The sequence below is a fragment of the Drosophila hydei genome, unplaced genomic scaffold (assembly GCF_003285905.1).
Source record: "Drosophila hydei strain 15085-1641.00,03,60 unplaced genomic scaffold, DhydRS2 tig00000149-arrow-pilon, whole genome shotgun sequence".
Classification (NCBI taxonomy): Eukaryota; Metazoa; Arthropoda; class Insecta; order Diptera; family Drosophilidae; genus Drosophila; species Drosophila hydei.
In genome coordinates, this window is record NW_022045678.1 from 2911316 (window position 1) to 2924383 (window position 13068).

Below are 13068 nucleotides of genomic sequence, written 5' to 3' on the forward strand. Positions count from 1 at the left end.
TTAAATCGATCTTTGATAAATTAATTTGTTCGCTATGTTAATACATAAATATCTGACAAAACAATTAAAGATTATTTGCTAACTTAATGTGCGAAATAAATACATATTTGTAAGTTAATAGATTTACAGGTCTTTTTAGTTGCATTTGACTTTTCTTACTCCTTCGATACCAATAAAATCAACAATACCTATATGCGCATGATAAACTTGGTCTTTCATTTCTTTTGTTGTTTTCAACATGTACAATGGATTTAAAATACTGTTATCTATTTTTAATGTTAACTCTATTAATTTGTGATTTTTTTCGTGTTTTTGTTTTTAAATTTATAAGGTCAACATTGGTATATACCAAAATATAAAGTTCGATTAGTTGATTACTGATTTATAGATCAGTACAGAGAATTGTTCTATTCAGTACATAGATGCTTCTATAGGTGCTCTTAAGTTGAAAACTTATGTATATAGAGAACATTATTAGTTATATACGGACACACACACAAAACAAGTAAATAGCATGTAAATAAATATATGTATTTTATATATTGAACAATATCACTGCAGCAATAGTGCCGAGTATATTGATAAATATACACGTATAACTTCGATGTGCTTCCGTTGTATTTTTCTTCTTTGCTGCGTCATTTCTAAGGAATTCCAGAGACACCGCTCAGCGAAGCGCCAATTTGCTGTTTCTGCTGCTGTTGGTGAATAAGATTGACTCGCGCCCTTTGCTGCTCCAGTCGCTGCACTGTGGCAGTCAAATGCGAATTCTCCACATACAAATCTTTCACAAGAATATCGGCGTTCTGCAGACGCTGTGTTTGATCGGCAATTAAAACGGCCTGTGCTTCAATACGGCTATGCAATTCATTGAGATCCACTTGATGCTGACGCCACGATTCTACGGATTCAATGATAACAAATAAATGATAAGCATTTTTAATAGTGTCGTAATGCTTACGCTGCATCAGGGACTCGGTATATTTCTGCTGCTGCTTAACTACATTTTGTAAATGACGATTCCGTAACTCCAGTTGATTAAGTCGCTGCTGCAGAGTCGGATGTGTAGTTCGCTAGTTAAAAATATAGAATTATAATGATAACAGATCGCAACTACAATAATCACAATGATCTTTACCGCATATGCCTTCTCAAGAACGGGACGTGCTTCCTGCAACTGTTGCAGTTCCATGACTAAACCGTCACGTTGCAGGCTCAAATCCTTAATCTGCTCTTTAAGTGAAAGTTCGAAGAACTTAAGACGCTTTAACTCCTCCTTAAGGACACTTGGGCTATTGCACTTTTCGTTACTAAAGCAAGACGCTTTACTAGTTGATACTATACTGTGCGAATCGAAGCTCTTGTTCGATGCAGTTGATGAGGTCTCACTATCAGCAATTTCGCCTTCAGACGGCGGTGATTTGGGCTTGCAAATGGGCGCCGGAGTACAAATACTGACAGACGAAGCATATTTAGTATCAGTATTTGTGAGCGATGGGCTCGATGGTGAAGTGTCTACTGGTGTAGTACTAAAGATGGATGTTGTAGAAGTAGTAAGGTTGTTTCTACAAAATAAACACTAATTAGCTTAATTGAAAAACTAATGGTAAAGGTTTATAATAATAAAACAAAAAGCAGACAACATCGACACAAAAATCAATGGATTCGAAACAAAATTATTACGCATAAAGTTAGCTTATCGCTCATTAACTGCCACTGCCACTGCCTTAGATGACTAGTTTCTTATGGCCACACCAAATGTATTAGCTGACTTATGCCGTTACCTAACCAACCCTAAACCAACAATGCGTTTGTGAAATGTTCTTTATGTATATCATAGGTAGAAAAGGTCTGACGTTCATTCTGTTTAAACATTTTCCCATCTTTGGTTTAATTCTTTCCCTTATTAGAAAGTCTAGTCTAGAGTCTTTATAAGCTTAAAATTTATTGTGATTGTGATTGTATTTAATTTAATGCACATTTTAACAATTCTTTAAGTACAGCAAAATAATCTTAACCAAGACTCTCAACTCCTGTGCTGTAGTTTTTATTTCCACAGACCTACATTATGTAATTTAAATTTAAATTTTTTTCTTATCACCCTACTCTATTATAGGCTCAATATTATTTTTTAGAAAAGAGAGTAAGTTCAATAATAATAAGATTATGCTCTTATTACTTGTGCTTTTGACATCTTTCCAGGTTATGCTCAAAAAGTGTGCTAATTTAAAAATATATAAAACATATTGATATTGCCTTGTATCTTGTTGTATATTTATATGCTACTATGTACTACATTACAGATTATTTGCTCTTTTTGAAACTATTTTTCTATATTTTATTTGGTTTATACATTTTATATGAGTCTAGCATAATCTAAAGTACAAATTTATTTGCCAATTTCTTATATCAATATAATTCGCCCATATCAAAAAATAGTCCACAAAAACAATCACACAAGCAGAAACAAATAAAAAAGTAGGAAAAAGCAGCGTATCTACAAGTCAGGCATTTATATAATCGACCAAAACATTCAAACAAGTAAACGCTTCTAATTCATTTATTTTATGAGTAAAACCGCACATTCATTCATTCACTTATTGCTACATGATCATTTTTTATTAAGATAACGTGTCACATACACATACACAGAGTTTTTGCGAAACATTCAAACAAGCTACAAGCTATAGCACCAGATGCTCAGATTGTACTTACCGACTGGTAGCTTTGTGAGTAGGTGATTCGCCAAGCAGAGCCAAGACCTTGGCACTGCTTTCCTCGGTAGCACCGTCAAATGTTTTCAGGGGCTCCTGAATTGTGCTTTGGTGCCACAGGTAGCTAATAGGTGAGCTCGCAGGCCTTTGGCTAGACTGCCCACTTATCTGATGCAATGCATCCGAGTTGATCTCACATGCGCCGGTTAAAATTTCTACGCTTTCGCCCAGGCGTGTACGCAAATCTTCAATCTCTGACTGCAATGTGCTAATTTGATGAGATTTTTCTTCCAGCATGCGAATAGAGTTGTTTCGCAGACTTGTGGCCTCCGCCTCGAGTTCTACGTATTGCTGTTCTAACATATCGCGTTCATCAATAGGCGATAGCCGACCATCTTTGCTAAACTGTTCCTCATATTCGCGTACCTTTTCCATCAGCTCTGTAAACTTTTTGTCGCTTTCCATCTGCTCCTCTTCGTATATGTGGCGCTCTTTATCAAACATTTGACGTTCTTCACTTAGTTTGGCTTGCCAGTAATCCTCACACTCCTCGTAAGCTCGCTGCATTTGCTCCAAACTACTCTCTAGCTCCTTACAGCGTGTCTCCGGCGGCGTACCACGGCTATCGTTCTCGGTACTGCCGAGGACAGTTGACTTGGAAGTTGCCGCCTGTAGCTCTAGTTCCAATTGCTCTACGGTTCTCTTGAGAGAAGTAATCTCCTCCTCATGACTCTTACAGCGTTGCAATTCTGAATTGAGCGCCAACCAGTCACCACTATTATCGCTAACTTCGCCTGCTTCCGAGCACTTACGTTGTTTTCCAAGGCGCGGGCTTTCCCCGGTTAAGTGTGTCTTGCTTGGCGAATCACCTCGCCGTTTAGTGGCTAGCGCAACGCTAACAGCCTCTAGTTCTTCGCCTTCAGTTGACTCCGCAGCTGACACATTCGCAGCATTCACAGCAGAAGGAGCACCTTGCTTTTTTCTTGACTTAGTGCGCGCTAGGTCAACGTACAAGTTCTCAATTTCCATTGTTAGCTCATCAGTTTTGTCGCGCAACTGTGCGTTCTCCATTTGCAAAGCTGTCATTTTTTCCATAACGTGCAGCATCTCATCATCGTCAGAGGTCTTATCTCGGCCGATAACAGCATGGTCGTTGTTTTCTGATTTTATTTCTGGCCGAATAGGCTCGGACATAGCCAACTCCTTATTTAACTTAATGTTCTGCTCCAGTAACTCAGTCATTTGCAGGTGGACTTTTTGCTGCTCCATCTCTAGTTCGCTATTTTCAGTACGCACCAGTTCCAGCTCAGTCTTCAGTTTAACCTCCTCTTGCTCGAGGCTTTTAATTTGACCTTCTAGTCTCGCTGTCATACTGGTCCAATGGTCACGATCGCTTGTAATACGCTGAGTCAATTCTCGCACCATACTCGCATGCCTCTGCTCCAGTTGTTGCACCTCCTGCTTGCAATTGTCCTCTAACATTGCATGCCTTTCATCAACCTCGGCGGCCAACATCGCCACTCGTTGATTAGCTGCCTTATTATCAGAGCGCAGTTTTTGATTTTCTTGATATTGTTGACGATATGCTTGTCGCAGTGATCCTAACTCTACAGATTGCAGCGCTATTAGTGCACGTAACAAATTCGAATTTGGATCTTGCTCGAGTCCACGCAATTCCTCCTCAAGAACTTTGGTCAGCTGATTAAGGTTCACCTCTTCCTCCTCGTCGAAGCCCAGAGCATGTAATAGACCTACACCATTCACGATATTTGCCATTTCCCAGGTCTCAATAAGGCTGTGCGCATTGATAGTCTCCAGTTGATGTGGTGTCATAATTTCTGTAAGAAGCATACATAACTATATTAACCAAATACAAAAAGAAAAAAAAACAAACCACATCTTAAGGCTGGATGTCTAATGGTACCTATATCTATTTTCACAAGATGTTGCATGTTTTGTTTTTCTAAACGGTGTTAGTGACGGTTTGTTAATAGTATAAGATTTTTAAACGTACATATTAAAATTCTGTCAAATATGCTATTGAAAATTATACTAATGAACTATAATGTGTTAAAGACCATTTAGACTACAACTCAAATATGTCCACGACAGCACGCATTTGCTATAATTGTAATTTGGATCTTGGTCTAGATGTTATAAAGACCACATTGTGTTATCTCACTCTGCACTTACCCAGCGACTCCACGCTACTGCACTCCTTTTGTGCCTCTCTAAGATTACTTTTATTGCTGCTATTACCGACTTGCGTACCTACTGTCGAGGACGTTGTTGCGCTCGTAGATGTCATCATTTTGGAGTGCATATTTTTGCGTGCTGGTAGCGAAGCACAACGCTTAAGCTTGCTGCCGCTGTAGTGGACGGACCGCAAAACTCGGCTGCCAGGAAGATCGCTTTGTGACGATGACCGTTGCACCTAAAAGAGCGAAGCAAATGAAAAGAAGCAGTTAGTACAAAAATTAACAAATATATGTTGTTGTAGCTTACTTGGACGGTGTGATCGTTGCAGCCGGTTAGACTTTTGTGCTGATCTTCGTCTGTATTGTCGGAGTCCGTAACGTCGAGACCTAGAATCTGATGCGGTCGTGATCGACGTCCATATTTCTTGGTGCCCACTATTAGTTTGGGGGAAACCTCACGATCAGATGACTCTCCCTCGGGCTGTATTTCAGAGTAGATTTTGTTAGCTGACTCGTCACTAATCACTAAAGAACGTTCTGTAATAGATAAGAATATTAGAAAACTCCTTTTCATATTTTCTTGCGGTGATTATCTCTACCAAAACGAACTGCCAGCCTTTCGATAATAGTATCATAAGAGCTATTGCATTGCTTGTAATATAATTGTGTGCCCATTGTGTCACTTTCAGCGACAAATTGAAACTGATGTGTAAATACTTCGCGCAAAATGTATTTAAATGCTCAATAATTTGTACCTGCCCATGTGGCTGGGCGCAAATTGCGAGATGTTAATCCTTATATACCCCTCATAAAATCGAAGGCAGCCAGGCAGCACGTTTTATGATTTCCAGGTGACAATCGTGGTTAGGTAAAATTGCGGCTTACCTTTAAATCCAGATGCTGTGCTTAATGCCGAACGCGATGAACTGTCAAACTCTGTGCCTAGAAAGTTGAGCAGAGCTACTTTGAACTGCTCAAATGAAACACCCAACTTGGAGCTTGGAGCACTAGCAGTTAGGCTGGAGATCAATGCTGAGCCTTGGTCACGCAACTGGAGCAGCTGGCAGAGGCGCGTTAGCGAAACTTCGTCAAGCAAGCCATTGTTACGATCTGATGTTTCACAACTTTGGAACATCTGATACAATTTCTGCTCATATGGATCGGCCGATACTTCCATTATCTAAGCGCTGTTATGTTTTTATCCGTAAGTTCAGTTTATAGCCGTTATCTAATTTTTCATATATAGACTTGATTAATTACCAAATGAGACAATGCAGTATATAATATATAGCAATTAAATAGTTATTTGATGAGCTAAACTCGCTTTCTACATAACATTTTAGCAAAATAATTTTAAATTAAATGTAGCAATTCATTCGACTAAATAATGCGCAAAGGATAATTATGTGAAGAAACTATTTATCAGAAACAGAATTCTTTAATATTTAGATGTTGATACGTATGTTCTTAAATTATGTATATCAGCAATAAAATCCAATTAGATTCGCTCTATGTTTTGCAGAAACTTTAATATGTTTGTATGTGTGTACGTACATACATATGTACATACTTTTTCATTTGTATAATTCATAAATGTTTTACAATGTATGGGATCATTGATATGAATTCTTCGGTGTGTGATGAGTTTTATATTAATTCTGCATGGATATAACAATAAGTAGTTATATAAATTTTATTGTTTTAATACACTGTATTTATACATTTAAGGTGAAATCGATAAAGATTTCCAGTGTGTTGTAGTTGTAAATTCAGCCTCGGCGTTTTTGGTGTGTTTTTAGCATTAGATATAGTTAAGTATGTGTATACAGTTGTTTGCACGTAAAAAGAACACAAAGGAAATATTGCACATTCAACATTAAAGCATAAAACACGTAAATTTGTATGGTTTATGAAATGTGATAAAAACAATGTATTATAGCAAAAAGACTAAAACAGAGATGTAGAAAGGGGCTGTGAATTTATCGATATATTTTGTTGTCGCCATTTAACATACCCAATTAGTATTTTAATAAACAGTCTAAGCCGTTTCCATTATGTTTCGTGGAAGCTACATCCACTTCCAGCCAATTGACGAACAATCATTGAAAGCGATTTGACGTCTGACTATGCCCATCAATTTATATACAAATATTTTTTGTGTAATTATTTAAAAGAAATAAATTATTATACTGATATAAATGCTGATTTTCCATATACGCTAATAATTAATAATTACGTATATCCGTTTTATTCCATTCAGTATATGGTAAAAGTTTAAAAATGAAATGACAGAATTATTTAAGCATACTCATTCTATTAAATATCACCTATTTGGAGGTGCAAGGTGAGACTTAACAACTTAGCAACTTATTCTATGATACATAAAGGTATCTTTGTTAATTTAAAACTGATTTAGTTGTTTTTAATGATTATTTTATAAAAATAGGAGTTTTCGCCTATTATTTCCTATTTTCCGTACACTGGATTTGTAACAACAACACATTGCTGTGTTATCAAATTTGGTGCAGAATTTCGTATCGTCCCGAAATCATTTTTAAAAGTGAAACTGCAAACAAAATAGAAAGTTATTTAATAATTGACTTAGCTAAAATAATAAAAGTTACACAATTTATTTGGAAAATTTGCAATGATGATCTAAGCTTGATATTACAAATTCTTATAGGAATACCCTTCATTTACTTCAATAAAATTTGACGTATCAGGGTTGCTTATTGTGTTATCGGTTATCCGCCACAAAACTGAAACGATAGCTTATCAACTTCACAGCGACATGAAAAACATTAAAATAAAAGTAGATTTTTGTTGAATTATTGAAAGTTTTGAGTGTGAGCACAATAAAATTGTAAAATATTTATTTCGATTTCAACAAACTATTAAGACTTACTATTATTGTCGTTGGAATATATACACCCCCACCTCCGCCACGGCCTCGGTCAAAGAGCAGTGTAAATAATTTTGTATTATTACGAAACTTGGGTGTACAAATGCAATTGCTTTTAAAGTATAGCTAAAGTATAGATCCCACTCTGGCTGCACATCAATCAGAATGGCCATGCATTCATATATGCGGGCCAACCCGAACCAAACCCAAACAAACAGTGTCAATGTGAATTTAAGTCCCGAAGAGGTGAACAACTTCCTAAAGGACAAACAGGCATGGGAACACGCAATATCGCTTTACCAGGGACCTGATCCGCTAGATCACTGGTACAATTACATATGTTGGTATGAAAACCATGCTCATAGCGACCCAGACCGCAAGTTTCGCGAAACGCTTGAACGCTGCCTTACAGTTTACGAGCACGACGACTATTACAGGCAGGACGTTAGGCTGGTGCGCCTGTGGCTTAAATACATTGCCATGCAGACTGATCAGTTGCGCTTCTATCAGGTGCTCTTCCAGCGAGGCACTGGACGCCAGGTAGCTGCATTTTATATAGGCTGGGCCAGCTACTACGAGGCGCACGAACAGTTTAAGGACGCCGAAGCAGTATTTAATCTTGCTTTTCAAGAAAAAGCCCATAGCAACGCTGAGCTCCAAAGTGCCCATGCCAAGTTCACATATGGCCGGTCAATGTTTTTCCAACAACAGCAGCAACAGCAACAAGTGCAGCAACTTCAGCAGCAGCAGCAACAGCAACACCAGCCGCCACCTCCTCATGATGCATTGCAGCAGTTAACAGCATACACACAAACTCATCACCAGCAACAAGAGCATCAGCATCAACATCAGCAGCAGCAACAGCAAGTCTATCCTCATCCTGCGGCGGCCACAGCATTAAGGCCCCATCATTTACATCAGGATAACTTTCATCAATATCAGCAGCATCCACAGGAGCTAGCTTATCTCCCTCATATACACGGGCAACAACAACAGCAGCAAGCGCCACCAACTCACTACCAGCAACAAGAACAGGTAATGTTTAAAAGATTTCATTTAAATCGCATCACATAGCTCATAGAATTTCTTTAAACTTTTATAGCCGCCTCCTTCGGTACCAGCGCGCTTCGAACAGCAGTTCCACCAGCCCGCACCTGCAACTGCACCCAATCAATTGGTGGGACATCCGCACTATTCACCTATATTGCACCAAAATCGAGTAAGCAAGTTTTTTTGATTGTTTTCTTAGCTCTTTACTAAATTCTGAACCGCATTTTAGCCTGCCACAAATGCATGCTATGGACCGCAAGTGCAGGAACAGATTGAACAGGTTGCAGTGCCTGCAACTTCCAACGAAGGCTATCCGCAGCAACAGGAGCAAGTTGAAGGGACCTTAACGGAAGTGGGTGGAGTGCGTTTACCGCGTAATTTTCATGCTTATGGACGAAACAATCACGAGACCTGGAAGCCAGCACTGACTTTAGAGGAGCCAGACGATCCTTCACGCGTCTGTCACTATGCCAAACAGTTGGTTTATCCGGCAGGAGCGGGCATCGAATATAGTCCAGAAGAACTGCTGGCACGCAAATATACCGAGCTGCTGGAGCAGCGGAAACAAGTAGCACAGGCGCAAGCGCCGCTACAGCCACTAAATGTTAAAGTACAAGAGCCTGCAGAACATGACCAGCAGCTGAAAAAAGAGCCTACTTACCAGGCTGGACAGCACCAGCAGCAACTATACAATTCCTATCAGACAGAGACATCATACTATATGACAGAAGTAGATGGCGAGCTGTACGCGCAAAACAATGACGTGCCAGAAGAGGGAAATTCTGATGGCGATGGTGAGGAGGAAGGTGAGGAGCCTGAGCAATCAGATGAAGAGTCGGATGGGGAGGGTTCCGAGCGACAAGACAATGGTTCAGAGCCCGTAAAGCAGGAGTACAGCAATGGCGTCGATGGAGGCATGCATTTTAGTGCAAAGACGACTTATGAGCAACAGAATCGCTCCATAAGAATCAAGTTTAAGAAGGAACGCACGTTAGAGAGTAGCACATACAGCGCTTATACAATCGAGAGCATTTACCATCAGCAGCAAGAGTTGCCTTCGCCGGCGCCAGAACCTGCGGCAGTGCCGGCGCCGGCGACCGCGCCAATACACAAGCATATCGCTTCACCCAAAATTGTCCAAGACTGGAGTGGAGCTAATGCAATGCCGCGTCAGCGAAACGGTAGCCATCATTTCCATCCTTATATGCTGGGACAGACCTCGACGCCGAAAAGTACAGCGAATGAGAGTCGGCGTGCGCGTGCCAAGGCGAAACTGGGCAAGTTTCAACGTGAACTGTGTAGCAACAGCAATTCGTCCTGCTCAGTACCGGACCAGGTGGCGAACGGTGTCGACGCAGGCCCCATCCATGCGGACTCTGAAGCTGCTGCAGCGCCCATACACAACGCTACCTTTAATGACAATGCCAATTTCTCGTTCTCCAGTGCCGGTGGTCATGACAATTCCAATAATTCGCTTGCGTTAGCCGTGGATGGCCTACACGTGCGCGATGCCTCACAATTGGCTTCCGTTGGCAACAATAAATCGCAACATGCTAACAATAACAACAATTTGACGACACAAAACGCAACGAATACCGCGGACTTTTCCACTTTTCAGGAGAATTCTTATTTTGCTACGCAACACGACTCGGAAGCACAGGAGCGTCGCCTGTCCAAGGCATTGGAGACAATTGAACGTCACCTGGAAAAAGCATCCATCGATCCGTTTAACAGCGAACTCTGTCGCGCCTTCTTGACTAAACTGAATTTTCCCGGAGACAACGATGAACATGCCAGCTACAAAGTGGTGCAAACGCTACTGCCAAAAATATCCAACACGCGTACCCTCAACGTTCTCGATAGCGTGCAGTTCAACATAGACAAGGAGGTGGGTCGTGGGTCTTATGGAGCCGTCTACAAGGCAACAGACACTCGCACCGGCAACGTTGTGGCTCTCAAATATCAGAAGCCGCCAAATACTTGGGAGATCTACATATGTGATCAGGTGAATATTGCTTTAAAGCAATCAATATATTTTATGCTTATACGAGATTTCGGTGTTCTTTGTAGGTGCTGCGACGCATACGGGATCCCCAAGTACTGCCAGGACTAATGGACATATCAACGGCGATTATAGCGCCGAATGCCAGTCTGATTGCCACTGAGTTCTCTCCTTTTGGCTCGCTGCTGGACATCAATAACAAGATACGTCAAGCCACAAGAAAGGTGATGCACGAGTCCCTCGTCATGCACTTCTCAGCACAGATATGCAACATTGTGGATCATTTGCATAAACAGCGCATCATACATGCGGACATTAAGCCGGATAATTTTCTGCTGATGCGTGTCCCAAGTGTCGACAGCGGTGAGCCTTCGCTGCGACTGATTGATTTTGGTTGCGCCATCGATCTGTCGCTCTTCCCGGGCGGAGAGCACACTAAATTCAGCAAAGTGGTGCAAACGGATGGCTTTACGTGCATCGAAATGCAGGAGGGACGCTCATGGTCATACGAGACGGATCTGTTCTGCATTGCCAGCACAGTGCACGTGATGCTCTTTGGCGAGTATATGCAACCGGAAAAGCGCGCTGCCGGCTGGGAGATACGTCAAAAGGTGCCGCGATATTTAAAGAAGCACGTGTGGTCGAAGTTCTTCTGTGACCTTCTAAATATGCAAGCCGATAAGCTCCCCCAGCTGCAGCAGATGCGCAATATCTTTGATGATGAATGCTGCCGCATGGACTCTGAACTACAGAAACAGATACGCACACTCTCTAACATTCTGCATCGCCGATAACCAATGAGCTTTTTCCTCATCAACATTACAATCATTAGAATCGTTACGTTCGGGCTAATTTCGATTTTGTTTTTTGGATATTCTGATAAATTTAAACCTTATTTTCTGTACGCCCACAAGGACAAATATGTGAACTCAGTTAAGAGAAGATGTGACTAGTACGTTTCTATTTCAAGTAAGATCTTTAGCATTGCCAACAAGATACTAGATAGACTCTAACTAACTAAAACGAATTTCTTTAACAACATATATGAGAAAGACACGCTCTAATCCATCTGAGCTGAGCATTCGATATTCTTTATAAAGGAAGCGTAGATTTCATTTAAACCTATAAAACAAAGAGAAAAAAGAAATGAAAAAGCTGAGCATACTATTATCATTATTTTTATATCTCCAAGAATCGGACGAAATTGTATTCGGGCAAACAAAACTATACCAAAAGATAAATAATTAATATAATTCAATATATAATTTTTGATTGTATTTCGGTTTCTTGTATCATATCATATACATAAATACTGTATATAAAGCCTAAAATACTTTCAATGAACTCCTAAATTCCTAAGGAGTCCGTGGCTTGCAATGAAAATTTGAAAATGTTGTATAACGTACTTATGAAACAGTTGATTTATTGCTTCTATAGCAAGTTCTATTCCTTGCATATTTAACATCTGGTAAGTTTCAGATCATGAAATATCCTTGCACAGGATATGGTCTGGGACACTAGTCAATTACGAACAACAACATGAAGCAGCAAAAGTAAAGGCATAACAACAAATTCTTATTAAACAAGACTATGCTGAATACATTTTATAAACGTTTTGAATTCAAATCCAAATTCAACTTTACATAGTTAACTCTAATTTTCATCATCGGACCACCAAAAACATCAAAATTTGCGTTCTATTCAATTTCATATTAATTGCTTAAGTAAATGTAAATACTTATAGAGCACAATGGAAAAGATCGTGCAAATAAAGAAACAAGTGAAAACAAAAAAAATACAATTAATAATTAGTAATTATGATTTTTGTATGTACAGAGAAGACAGCAGACAAACAAAAAAAAAACAGAACAAATTAAGTGTCTAACGCATTGTAAAGTAAATGAAATGTAATATTTAGTAATACGCAAACTTTAAATGATAGATAATAAATTGGAAAAATGTTAAACGAAAATAACAAACTATAAATTTTGGGGTGTTCTCGCCTAGGTACTACAATTTCCAATATATGCTTCATAAGTATGTTATTTGTGGTAACGGATATAAACGTACCGCAAGCCTGTACTGTATTCAAGCAATGGTACAGTGTACCTACTTTCGAAATATCCCCTTGACAATCAACACACTTACATTTATATTGTTCAATCACTTCATATGTTTTTGTTCTTACTTTAATCAATTGGT

General features: G+C 39.6%; 2 protein-coding genes across 7 annotated transcripts; one reads left to right on the forward strand and one right to left on the reverse strand.

Moving 5' to 3' along the window:
* Window positions 1-6: 6 nt before the first annotated feature.
* On the reverse strand, window positions 7-7066 carry LOC111603851 (blastoderm-specific protein 25D). Of its 6 annotated transcripts, XM_030223167.1 has the most exons (9): window positions 6634-6895; window positions 6483-6570; window positions 5798-6140; window positions 5220-5449; window positions 4908-5148; window positions 2716-4552; window positions 1139-1565; window positions 962-1073; window positions 8-901 (listed from the first exon to the last, which is right to left on the reverse strand). In XM_030223167.1, exons 3-9 carry the CDS (start codon window positions 6087-6089, stop codon window positions 645-647), a joined length of 3396 nt encoding a protein of 1131 aa, XP_030079027.1. In that variant the 5' UTR covers window positions 6090-6140; window positions 6483-6570; window positions 6634-6895; the 3' UTR covers window positions 8-644. The 6 variants fall into 6 exon arrangements, with proteins under 6 accessions (XP_030079028.1, XP_030079029.1, XP_030079027.1 ...); XM_030223168.1 differs by having other exon boundaries at window positions 7-901; window positions 4986-5148; window positions 6483-6895; XM_030223169.1 differs by having other exon boundaries at window positions 7-901; window positions 1139-1454; window positions 6483-6895.
* Window positions 7067-7647: 581 nt separating this feature from the next.
* LOC111603937 (ras guanine nucleotide exchange factor P) lies at window positions 7648-12096 on the forward strand. Its single transcript, XM_023321766.2, has 4 exons — window positions 7648-8849; window positions 8917-9033; window positions 9094-10869; window positions 10935-12096. The coding sequence occupies exons 1-4, from the start codon at window positions 7980-7982 to the stop codon at window positions 11658-11660; spliced, it is 3489 nt and encodes a 1162-aa protein (XP_023177534.2). The 5' UTR covers window positions 7648-7979; the 3' UTR covers window positions 11661-12096.
* Window positions 12097-13068: the final 972 nt, after the last annotated feature.

What these genes read in the sequence shown, in the direction of transcription:
- LOC111603851 (XM_023321645.2), bottom strand. Translation starts at nt 6,089, where the DNA reads ATGGAAGTATCGGCCGATCCATATGAGCAGAAATTGTATCAGATGTTC. An exon ending in CACAGCATCTGGATTTAAAG is followed by an intron (nt 5,450 to 5,797) that starts GTAAGCCGCAAT and finishes TATCTATTACAG; the next exon opens with AACGTTCTTTAGTGATTAGT. An exon ending in GCAACGATCACACCGTCCAA is followed by an intron (nt 5,149 to 5,219) that starts GTAAGCTACAAC and finishes TCGCTCTTTTAG; the next exon opens with GTGCAACGGTCATCGTCACA.
- LOC111603937 (XM_023321766.2), top strand. Translation starts at nt 7,980, where the DNA reads ATGGCCATGCATTCATATATGCGGGCCAACCCGAACCAAACCCAAACA. An exon ending in CTATATTGCACCAAAATCGA is followed by an intron (nt 9,034 to 9,093) that starts GTAAGCAAGTTT and finishes ACCGCATTTTAG; the next exon opens with CCTGCCACAAATGCATGCTA. An exon ending in AGATCTACATATGTGATCAG is followed by an intron (nt 10,870 to 10,934) that starts GTGAATATTGCT and finishes TGTTCTTTGTAG; the next exon opens with GTGCTGCGACGCATACGGGA.